Genomic DNA, 12,260 nt, shown 5'->3' with positions numbered 1-12,260 from the left:
TCTTGTCTGAATGGTAGGATGGAGGCTGACTTTCCAGCACGTCAGACATTTAAGGTTGAGCAGCAATTATGCCCAATCGATAATATATTTATGCACGCCTGGAACTTTGACAAAATAAGGGATTTGCAAGTGGTGCCTGGGGAGGGAAGTGATCACTACCCCCTTAAACTAGAATTAGTTAGAGCTAAAAGGAGATTGAGAGATACAGTGATTCCAGTGCAGATGGACTACCCAAAGTGTCTCACCACTAGAACATAAATAAACAGTTGAGGGCCCCTGAAGTCAAAATATAAGGGGGAGGAAGGCAGGGGAAATGCTAATTAGAGAACAACAAGGGCTCCCCCTATTACTTTTGTATTGGTAATGTATCCAACAAATTAAGAACAAACCTCATTTTGACCACAGAAATTATGAGAGTTTTTAGTTTATTTAATATCAAAAATATAAAAATAAGGTATGAATACATACAATATATTTAGTACTTAGAGGGCACTCCAGATAGTGAGTAGGCCACAACTAGAACAAAAATGTGTTTTATTTTTTTTATAGTAAATTATACAATAACTCGTATCTCACAGTACAAAAATAGAACCAAAGGGGTCCTTAACACACTGAGGCAAGACGAATAAGCAGGAGAAAAACAATTCAAAGAATGTCACATAGTAGTACACAAAAATACAAAAACAGTGAAGCAAACACACAGAATAACAAATAACATAAAGAAGTGCTTCAGTTCAATAGAATGACACAGTAAGCGCCGACGCGCGTTTCTCACCACTAGAACAACAGATGAATGTATGGAAAAATTAATTAACTTTCAGCAAAATACAATACTGAAGGATGCCCCTGTAAAACATTTAGAGTGGTATGAAAACATAATCAGTCAGGTAGTATAGTAGCTTAGGGTAGATTTAAAAGGGAAGGGGACTAGGAATGAGAAGACTCCGAGCAATCGATGCAAGAGAAATATATGGTTTACTGAGGAATGCACAAAATTAAAGGTGCAAATAAGGAAAGGAGAAAGAAACCTTCAAGTAAGATATGAAATGGAAAGTTATAATGCCCTGATGACACGGAGAGTGTATAAAACTCTAATCTGGGACCAGAAAAGAGCCCATAGAAAGCGGTGTTCGGGAAATCTGCTGGAAGCAATAGACACCAAAAACACAAAATATTTTGGGAAATTAATACAGGACGGGTCAGGAAAAAACACATAAAACACCAAATAAATAAATAAGTAATTATGATGAACTGTGTGGTGGAAGAAGAGGCATGGGAGGAATATTTGGAGGCAATATATGGCAAATAAGTAGAGTCAGTGAAAAAAAAAGCAACCCATTGGGAAGAAGAGGATGAGGACATGAGGTCTCATTTCACATTATGTAATATTTGAAGCATTATTGCAAATCTAACCCTAACTAGAGCTGCCGGACCTGATAACCTCCCTGCTGTTATTATAAAAATGTGCCCAGTGTGGTGGGCAGAATTCTTGTTTAGGAGGTTTTCTGAGATTTCAAGATACAGGGCAGATCCCTGAAAATTTGAGTGTTGCAATTATCAGACCCATCCATAAAAGGGGAGATATAACCCCCCTCCCACAAGAACTATGAATGAATTAATGAGGGATTTGTAGAGTGCTGGACTCACCCCAGCAGGGGTATCGGCGCGCTAGCAGCAGATAGAAGCGAGGAGGTAGTGAGGGCAATCATTCTTTAAAAAGTTCTGTTTTTAATAGTTTTCTGAATTTAAGCAAGTTAGGGCACATACGTAAGGCACTGGGGAGCGAGTTCCAGAGACGCGGGGCAGTGAAGGCCTTTCAGTAACGGCCGGGAGGGAACCCTGAATGGTTGATTCAGAGCCAACCGAGCTGCAGTGTTCTGAACCACTTGCAACCTGTTTAGCACCGTCTCATTTGCCTTTCCCAGTAGTGCATTACAATAGTACAAACAACTGACTACCAGAGCTTGGAGCAGGGTGTTGCGCACCGATAGGGGGAGAAGATAAAACGCTCTCCGGAGAAGCTTTAGCATACCGAAACAGCTGCCTGAGATGACAGCCACCTGGTCCTTCATTGATAAGGAAAGGTCCAGGTATACTCCTATGTTTTTAGCCTTGGTAGTGGGGATAGGAGCAGGGCCTTATCCTGCTGACCACCACTCAGGGGACCAAAGAAATTGTGCTTTGCCAAACAGGAGGACTTCGGTTATAATGGCATTTAACTGGAGGAAGTTCTTCATCATCCAGTTGGAGATTGCACGCAAACCCTCTGCAAAGAGCTGTGTAGTTGCGTCCGAGTTATTGTCAAACGAAAACAGGAGTGGCGTATCATCCGCATATGAAAAAGGGACAAAGCTGTGTTCTGTGATGATCTCTGCAAGGGGGGCCATGTATATGTTAAATAATATGGGGCTGAGACATGAGCCCTGAGAAGCCCCCTTATTAAGAGTTTTAGCTCCAGAGCGGAAAATAACCAGATTCACGGTTTGGGTGCGCTGTTCTATAAGTCTGGAAAAACACTGAAAGGCCGGCCATACGATGCCGATTTCAGTCAATCTCTGCAATAGTCTATGATGTGCTACAGTGGAAAAGGCTGCGGACAAGTCCAGCAGCACTAAAGACACTGCCTTATCATTATCCAGAGAAAGTTTAATAAAGTCAGTAACACCAACAGGGTAGTTTCGTTAGAATGTTTCGGTCTAAAACCAGAACTATGGATTGATCAATCTTCTAGACGTGGGAGAAAAAGTATTTGCAAACATTATCTTGGGAATGCTAAAGGAATGGGTCGATCTGAATCATATTGTGCCCCCAGAACGGGGGGCTTCAAGGAATGGCACTCTACAATTGACTATTGCTTAGCACTCTGGTCCATTGTGCAGAAATCTGTCGAGCAGAGGGGGGATTTATTCTGCTGTTTCATAGATTTCCACGCAGCCTTTGATTTGGTAGGCAGGAATCGCTCTTAGAACTTTGCGGTTTGCTGCCACACTTGCTGTCCTTTGCCTACCTGGTCCCGGTGCTGCTGCTGTTGCCCTCCTGGTCCCGGTGTTGTTGCTGTTGCCCTCCTGCCGCCGCCGCATTCTCACCACATAGCGGCCGCAGAGCGTGGGAGGGACTACAGCCCCCAGGAGCCTTAGCGGCGGAAGTCCGCTTTCGTCAGTTTCACGCACGGAGGCGTTTAAAATCGAGCTCAGCCCCGGCAGAGTGGGCGCTCTTAGAACTTTGCGGTTTGCTGCCACACTTGCTGTCCTTTGCCTACCTGGTCCCGGTGCTGCTGCTGTTGCCCTCCTGGTCCCGGTGTTGTTGCTGTTGCCCTCCTGCCGCCGCCGCATTCTCACCACATAGCGGCCGCAGAGCGTGGGAGGGACTACAGCCCCCAGGAGCCTTAGCGGCGGAAGTCCGCTTTCGTCAGTTTCACGCACGGAGGCGTTTAAATTCGAACTCAGCCCCCGCGTCGCGGGACGCGCGCGGGCGACGCCGGGCAGAGGGCGGGCCGTCTGTGGCCGCCCGGGGCTGGACAGAGCTGAGCTGGGCCACCCCCCTTATCCAGCACGAACTTCATACGGTGACTAGGCGTTGTTATATACAGTCTACTGCAAGGCCTGGCCTGTGATGGTTTGGTATGTTGTGTGAGTTGTGGTCATAAGTTCCTTGTGTCATATGTTTCAGTGCAAGCCATGGCTAAAAATTACAGTAAGGGCTCAACAGTGGGAGGGTCTGGGACTTTAGATGCCTTTTTAAAAAAAGCCGAACATGCCGTCTCTAAAGAAATTGAGATCGTGGAAAAAGGTTGTCACTAGAGCCCTTTACTCAGCCCTTGCTGACTGCTCCCACTATGGTATCTCACTCTATTTCTTCTGGGCCTGCATTAGAGTCCTGTCACCCCAGCGTTCAATCTTTGTTGAATGTGTCTAGTCCTTCCCTTTCTCCCCCAGTCTTACGCACCAGGCAATTAAAAACCCCCTCTGTTGCTCCTGTTAAAGTCTCCAAGGGCAAGAGAAAAGCCACTCATGCCCCTAATGGAAACCGCCACTATGCTAAGCAACCCAGAAATAAAGATCCTGGTGAGGGGTCGGCTCCCCCGGTAGGCAGCCCAGTGATTGAGGCTACCCCTCATTCAGGAATTGGCGTTATGGAGTCTATTGCTCAGGGGGGTACTGTCAATCTGAGAGACATGTTAGCTGACGTGATCAAGCAGTTGGACGAACGATTGAGTAGATGTATATCGCCAGTCTTGGATAGACTTAGTGAGATTGATAATAGACTTATTCTTATCGAACGCCATATTGCTGGTCAATGTGCCCCGGTGTTAAGGTCTAACCCTTCTGATTTACTTCCCCTTGGTGAAGTCACTTCTAGAGTGTCTGATATGGTTGACTCCATGGCAACTACTGTTGTAGGTCCCACAATCCCATTACCACCTGCCCTGAGAATTAATGGTGCTAGCCCGGGATCGAGGGATCTTATCGAAAGTCGAAGAGTACAGGGACAGTTGATACACAAGGAACGTTCACTAAACTTGCCACCAGAGGCTTGCCCTTATACGGTTATCTTGGCCAATGTTCCAAAAACTTGTGATGGTAAAGAAGAGCATTGGTCCTCTTTGAAAAATAAAACCCTTCATTTTTTGGCTGGGAAGACAGTTTTGGGGAGTCATCTCTTTGATTGTTTTAAAATGGTGAGAAGGGTTCCGTGGGTGGGGAAATCTAATAAGTCTCTGAGGGGCGACTGCGTTGTGGTGAACTTCAGTTCCCCTGACATAGTTGATCACATTTTAAGACAAGCAGGGTCTTTTAGAATTCATCAGGATCACATTAACATTCTTCCACTGGGCTTCTTTTACCCACCACCCTCTGCAGGACCGGTCAGACCGAGAGAGCGCCCCCCTCAGCATGCCCCTGCTAGCAACTCTTTGTTATTAACAAACAGATTTGAAGCCCTTAGTACTTTAGACATAAATGATTGACTCAGTGATAATGGAGTTTATATAAATAATGATGTTTTTAGTACAGTTTCTTCTAATTCTTCTGGGCCTTTATCTGCTAGGTCACCTGCTGTGGCTAATAATGTTACTTTCACTGCTTCGACAGTTAATAACTTACCTTTACAGACAGAGGCTGTAGTTAAGAGAGGAACAGCGCCCATTTTTAATTTTGATAATGTGGGCGTGGATTTACCTTCGAACGGAGTAGAGGTTGCTCCATTACCTTTTTTACCTAATCTGGACAACAGTTTAACAAATGAACAAGGGCGCGTAATGGGCACTCCAGCAATAGATTCAATTTCTGCTTTATCTTGGAACATAGCTGGTCTTCGCTCCAAACGAGGTGATCAAAGTTGGTTGGCTTTTCTCTCCACACATCATTTAATTGCCTTACAAGAAACATGGGAGGCCACAGATCCTTTTTTCATGGATGGTTACCAATCTTTTATTAAATATGCTACGCCCTCTGTTATGGGGAGACCACGAGGGGGGCTCCTGTTATTATTTAGCCTAAAGCTTCGTTATAATATTGAGTTATTAGTAACTAACTCTCCTCACATCTTAGCAGTGAAAATGGAATGTGTTAATCTACCATCATTTTTGGTGGTTAATTTTTACAACTCATTTACCAGGTCGGATGAGTTAGAACATCTTAAAGCACTATTCAGTTTCCTAGACGAGTATGATGCATTGAATGATAAACCTTATTTTCTTTTACTTTTTGGCGATTTTAATATCCATTTATGTCATCTTAACTGTTTCTTAAACAACCATATAGATTTTTGCCCACAAGAGGTGATCCATTTTGAGCACTCTAAAGGCGGGATCTTTTTAGAGAACATGGTATCGTCCTATTACCTTTACATGCCTGTTCAAGATTTGTTGGTCCCGGTTCATACTTTTACTGGCCAAGGCCACTGTAGTACAATTGACTATATTTTTGTACCACGTAACATGCTGAACCTTTTGGGCACTTTTCGTGTTATGCAAAACGCCCTAAGTAACCACAACCCACTAACTCTGGAAATTAAAGTCAAGGCATTGAGGACAGATGTTCTCCTGCCTTTGATTTCTAATTTAAATCTTGAGCCTACAAGTCAGGGTAGACGATTGAGATGGGATGTCATTACCCCGGCCGACTTCCTCGTTAATTTATATGAAAGTAAAATAGAGGATTTTAGCTTGTGTCTTTCCCCATCGGCTCAACCGAAGGTTATTCTGGGCGCTTTCGACAGAATTACTAAACATGTTGAGGGGAATCTCATCTCCCATGGGAAACCAAAACCTAGGAAATTTAAAAACTGGTTTGACCATGCCTGTTCTAGCGCTCACTCTGCTCTCTTACTGGCACTTAAAGAACCTGGGAACACCCCCAGTAAGATAACTGAGGCTAGAAAACGTTATAAAAAAGCAATAAAGGATAGGAAAAGCGAGTTAAAGTCCAAGGCATGGGATGATTTGACAGACGCAAGCATCCAGAAAAATAGTAGCCAGTTTTGGAAGGTGATAAATAGTCCCCTCTTTAATGAGATGGAGAACACCAATAAAGAATGTCTTATCCCGCCAGACAAATGGGTGGCCCATTTCAGTGGTCTCTATTCGGAGATACAAGAAGCAAACCCTATAAATTATGCGGATTACACTTTAGCATCAAGAATCCTTTTTAAGGAGGAGGAAGTCCTGGAGGCCATTGAGGCCATGGCGTCAGGTAAAGCCCCAGGTCCGGATGGAGTTCCAGCGGACCTTTACAGGGCTGACTCAAGGCTTTGGGCGAAACTTTTAACTTGTGTTTTTAACGCTGCTTCTGAGGCCGGTGCCCCTAGATCATGGGCTAAAGCCGTTATTGTCCCTCTTTTTAAAAAAGGTTCAAGGGAAGACCCGGCTTGTTACCGGCCTATTTCACTCCTCGACTCTGCCATGAAAATCATGGGTAAAGTTGTCCTTGCTCGTTTAACTGTGTGGCTGGAGGAGCAATCCATAATCTCCGACCTACAATATGGGTTCAGACAGGGAAGGGGCACAGTGGGCCAATGCCTCAATTTACATCTTATCATAGGAAAATACACAGTCGCTAAGCAGGGGGACCTCCATTTAGCTTTTATGGATTTGTCTACCGCTTTCGACCTTGTAAATCGGCAAAAACTATGGGCCTTATTAGCCGTTTTGGGGCTTGACCCAGTTTTGATTTCTTTCCTGGCTGTAATCCATGAGGACACTACCGCAGTCGTTCGTTACAGTGATGACGGAAGCCAGACTGATGCCTGGCAGGTAAAGCGTGGAGTAAGACAGGGGTGTATTCTTGCACCCCTACTTTTCTCGCTTTACATTAATAATTTGGGACCGGTCTTAACCACGGTTAGTAAAGACACCCCTAAAGCCGGTTCCAAAATGATTCCTGCTTTACTATACGCGGATGATACAGTTTTGTTGGCTAGAACCGCGAGAGGATTACAAGCTCTCTTAAATGGATTTTATGATTTTATGGTCTCTTTAGACTTATTAATAAATTTTAAAAAATCACATTCTATGTCGATTGGCTCGGGGAGAGCAAAAAGGGTGAAATTTTTTTGCAATGGGCAGGAATTAACCAAAGTTCAGACGTTCCCATATTTAGGGGTAGAATTCGACGACAGATCATCTTGGGTCATGCAACGTGCTCAAAAAAAGAACAACCTAGCTAGAGCTACAGGCGCTTTGTTGGGCTTCGCTAAGCGCTTAGGCTGTAAACCACTCCCCGCTCTTCTAAAAATCTATAGTGCGAAGTGTTTGCCCATGGCACTTTACGGAAGTGAGGTCTGGGGTTACAAGGCTTCTCCTAACATCCAAGTAGTAGAAAATAATTTCTTTCGGAAATTGTTGTCTCTTCCCCCCTCTGCTCCTACTTTTAATATCCATGAGGACCTAGGGATGGGATATGTTACTGATCATATAGCGGTGGCCCCGCTACTAGGTTGGTTGAGGGTTTGGGCACAACAGCCACCAAACCTAAACCAACAAATTATTCAGGATTGCCTGTCCTTGGAAAAAGCCTTGTCTATCCCTTGGTTAAGCTACATTAAAAACAATCTGAATTCACTTGGGTGTTCTGAATTGTTCTCTAGTCCTTGTGTGATTAGTAAAGAGCAAATCAAGGCCATTAAGACCCAATTTTTGGCTAGAGCATTGTCGTCAAGGGAAGGAGATGAGCTGGGGAAACCGACAGTTAGGAGGTTTGTTATGTTGAGTTTAGGGAGCGAGATCCAGCCTTACCTAACCTACATTAACAAACCTTTTCACATGTTCCTGTTAATAAGATTTAAGCATGGTTTGCTCCCCTGGCTCTTGGCATACCCAAAAGGATTTTTTAAAGAGGGAACCCTGGGGCCCTGTCCTTGTGACAACATTTCTGAACAAAATGTGTTGCACATGTTATTTTTTTGCAAATTTTACTCTTCTCAGCGAAGAAAATACATCTTGCCGATCTTAAAGAATTGTCAATTTAAGCAAGTTAGGCCTGCTTTGGCTTATTTACAAATGTTGGAGTCTCCTTTGGTTTGTTTTGGGGTTGCTTGCTTTATAGTGGGCGCCCTAAGAGCTAGAAATAGGGCCCAGTTGATATAGTTACTTGATAATGATCATTGTGCCTATCATGCCGTTGTAGATGAAATCCTTTTTTAGGGTATAATGAAATTTTAGTATGTTCTTTTTTAACTAAATGAATTAATTAATTCAAAGACTTATTTTTATTGTACGTTGCGCCAAATTGTATTGTATTTATTATTTGTGATAATAATTTTTTCTGTAATGCATTTGCCTGTTTCATGATTGCTGTTCTGTGCTTTGATGGTTTTAAAATTTTAACCGAATAAAGCAAACTTTGAAACTTTGAAACTTTGCCTTTGGGAAGCTTTGATAAAACATGACATTCCAAATGGCCTTCTGAGGCTAATTCAGGAATTACATAAGAGTAATTGGGCTCAGGTCATTAGGGATACTGAGAGAACGTTGACATAAAAAATACGAATTAATAATGGGTTAAAGCAGGGGTACGTATTGGCCATTTTACTCTTCTCTTTATTTGTAGCTGATCTGCCCTCTGTATTGGCAATAGGCAAAGTTTTTAGCCCCTGAGTAAATGGTAAACACACAGCATGTCTTCTGTATGCCGACGGCCTCGTAATTTTAGATCAAACAGAGATAGTTCTGCAAAGGAAGTAAAATGTGTTTAAGGAATATTGTAGCCATAAAAAATGAGTGGTAAATATTGATAAAACCAGGGTGCTATGCTTTGGGAAAAAAGAAATTAAATTTAGATGGAATTTAGGCCCAGCTAGGCTAGAATTAGTTCATAAATACAAGCACTTAGCGGTCTGATTTGAGAGGTCCCTGAAATGGAATACCCATATGGAAGCCCTGAAGGCCAGGGCTTTGGCCTTGGTGAGTGGTTTGAAAAAATCAATAAGGATTTTGGAGAAATGTCATATAGACCTGTTTCAAAAGCCTATGTAGCTATGATACCCCCGCAGTTTCAATCCGCAGCTGAGCTGCTATATATTAGTGGCAAAAACAGGTGGAAGGCTGAGGAGGGGAAATGTTTAAAGAGCTTATTGTCCCTACCCAGGTCTCCCACGATTCAAGCGGTAGGAATGGAAACAGGCATGATATCATGGAACATACTTGCCCAAATGGCTCTTAAAAGATTCTGGAAAAGATTGAGAGTGGGGGAAGAACAGAAAGTCTCCCAGTGGTGTAAAAATTAAATCCTGCAAAGTGAACTGAAATGGGCCAAAACTAGTGTACGGAAAAATCTGGTGACAGTCTGTAGGTATATAAAGATGAAGCTGGGGCAACAGGACCTACAAATTGAAACTTCAAACAGTGATTTAAGTACATTAGGTAAAGACCTGTCCTGTGAATATGTATATGATCAGCAGTACTTGAGGGGGAAAAAATCGGTACCATTTGTGTTAAAATCTTGGCAGAAAAAAGAGTGGATTCCGTATGTGGATATATTACCAAATTGTTGGCTTAGAAGTGAACTATTAAGAATAAGAATTGGAATTAATTCCTGTCAAATTAATGACAAGGTAAAATTGAAAATGATCCAACCAGGAGGGAACTACACTTGTGATCTGAACACCAAATGCGACATTTTGCACATTTTGTTAGACTGTTTAAAGTTTTACCTCAGAGGAGACAGCTTTTACTCCCAGAATTTTTTTTCATATGGAATTAGGAGTCACATGCAAGCTGTAGAACATTTCATTTATATCCGCTATCTGGATGTAGCATGTGCCATAGGGAGATTTATGTTTACAGTCAAAAAGGTCATTTTAGTGTAAAATAAGAGGTTTTTTTTAGTAATTTATGTGGTCTGGATAAGGCTAGGTATTCATACTTGTGAGCACAATTTTAAATATGATTGTTTTTTAAAAAAGGGATTTATTAGATGAAATGTAATTACGGCAAATTATACCTGTATAAAATGAAAAATTATATATATATTGTGATTATGATTGTAAATTGGTGAGAAAGTTGAAAGACCTACGGTCTAAATAAACATGAATTTTAACTTCAAACTTGACAGCTGTATTTTAGCTTTCTCACACTTAAAAAAAATCCTGCACTTCAAAGCAAGTTATTGGGAAAATCTAATTTCTTTGATTCTCATTTTTAAACATATATCTTACTTGTTCCCAAATGGTGGCATGCATGGGCACCATATCCATTACCAGTACTCCCAGTTATGTCCTAGTTGTCTCTGGAAAACGTAACTAGAAACAACAGCCCATGTCACTTTCTTCAACCATCAATCTTGTTTAAACATCATTTTCACCAAATCTATTCAGGCTTCATCATCGAAAATTTCAAATGCCCCCTGAGGTGCTGAATCACTGGCGTCACAAGAAAACATTCGTAAGTGGCAAATATCTTAACTCAAGCTCCTTGAAGTCTAGACCTAGCTGCACGTGTAATTTGCTCTGCACCTGTTTGTTGACAGTGACAGCTGAGACTGAGAATATAAGACGCCTTCATTGACGGGCGACTTTCCCTAATGGAGAGCGCCCTGGTGCCCCCCTTTCTCGCCAAGCCATCCACGTGGGCCCCCACGGGTGTGCTCGCGCTCCACCTGAGCCGGCGCTCGTGGCGGCGGTGACGTCACAACGGTGTCGGCTGGCAGCCGCCGTGGCGACCAGCGGGGACACATTCCACGGCGCTGCCATGCAGGTGTTAAACCATCGGAGGCAGCCACACCGGTGGGGAGGCCGTGGGGAGGCGGGAGGGCCGGTGAGCTTTGTGCAACCCAATATGAGACAGGAGCACTAAACAAAGAGACAGAGAGAGAGAGTGCGGGTTATACTGCCGCCTTATTAGCATGCCAGTCCTGCGACTTCTGTATTTCTTTGTGGGTTCTTTAAAAAGGGCCGGGCCTGTGTTGACTCATGGCGGGCAGCCCACTGTCGTCGGGTAGGACTCATGGCCAGGGACACGCATGGACCGCAGCAGAGAGCTAGGTCTCAGCCCATGTCGCCTCATCGTGCCCGGAGGCCCCTGGGGGCGCTGCTGCTGCTCCTCGCGGCCCTGGGCCGTCCGGCGGAGGGCTGCCCCACGGCGTGCGACTGCGACCAGCACCTGCTCGTGAACTGCACCCGGAATGGCCTCGACAGCTTTCCGCCCGGCATCCCGCTGGACACGCGGCAGCTGGTGCTGGCGGGCAACCGGCTGTCCTCGCTGCCCTCCGTGTCCCTCAACATCCTCATGGACCTGGTGTACCTGGACTGCAGCGGCAACGAACTGGGCGAGTCGCTGGAGGCTACCTTCCTGAGCCTGCCGCTCGTCTACCTGGACCTGAGCTTCAACAATCTGAGCCGCGTGTCGGTCTCCACCTTCAGCCTCCTGGTGAGCCTGGTGGTGCTCAAGCTCTCCGACAACCCCGGCCTGGTGGAGGTGGAGAAGGGCGCCTTCGCCAACAACACGGGCCTGCGGGAGCTGGACCTCAGCCGCAGCGGCCTCACCTTCCTGGACGCCAGCACCGTCAGCCAGCTGCCCAACCTGCGCACCCTGGGTCTGGGCTCCAACCCCTGGCACTGCTACTGCCCTCTGAGAGAGCTGAGCTCATGGCTGGAGGCCAGCAGCCTCTACTTCCCAGGTGAGTGAGTGAGTGTCAGCACACGAGCACCCTTTACTTACCAGGTGAGTGAGTGTCAGCACAGTAGCATCCTCTTCTTACAGGTGAGTGACTGTCTGCTCCTGGGTGCACTGGAGCACACACTGTTTCCTGTGTGAAATAAGAATA

General features: G+C 44.6%; 1 protein-coding gene across 1 annotated transcript in view; it reads left to right on the top strand.

Moving 5' to 3' along the window:
- The first annotated feature begins 11,109 nt into the window (after nt 1-11,109).
- The window catches only part of LRRC52 (leucine rich repeat containing 52), a 127,642-nt gene continuing 126,491 nt past the window's right edge, over nt 11,110-12,260 (top strand). Inside the window, exon 1 of the mRNA XM_085600081.1 lies at nt 11,110-12,113. Coding sequence (XP_085456207.1) covers nt 11,441-12,113 — 673 coding nt within the window. The 5' untranslated portion in view covers nt 11,110-11,440. The remainder of the gene's footprint in view (nt 12,114-12,260) is intronic.

The sequence above is a fragment of the Triturus cristatus genome, chromosome 4_2 (genome assembly GCF_964204655.1).
Source record: "Triturus cristatus chromosome 4_2, aTriCri1.1, whole genome shotgun sequence".
Taxonomy (NCBI): Eukaryota; Metazoa; Chordata; class Amphibia; order Caudata; family Salamandridae; genus Triturus; species Triturus cristatus.
The sequence above is the reverse complement of the archived record's forward strand: the minus strand, read 5'-3'. Positions and strand labels throughout refer to the sequence as shown.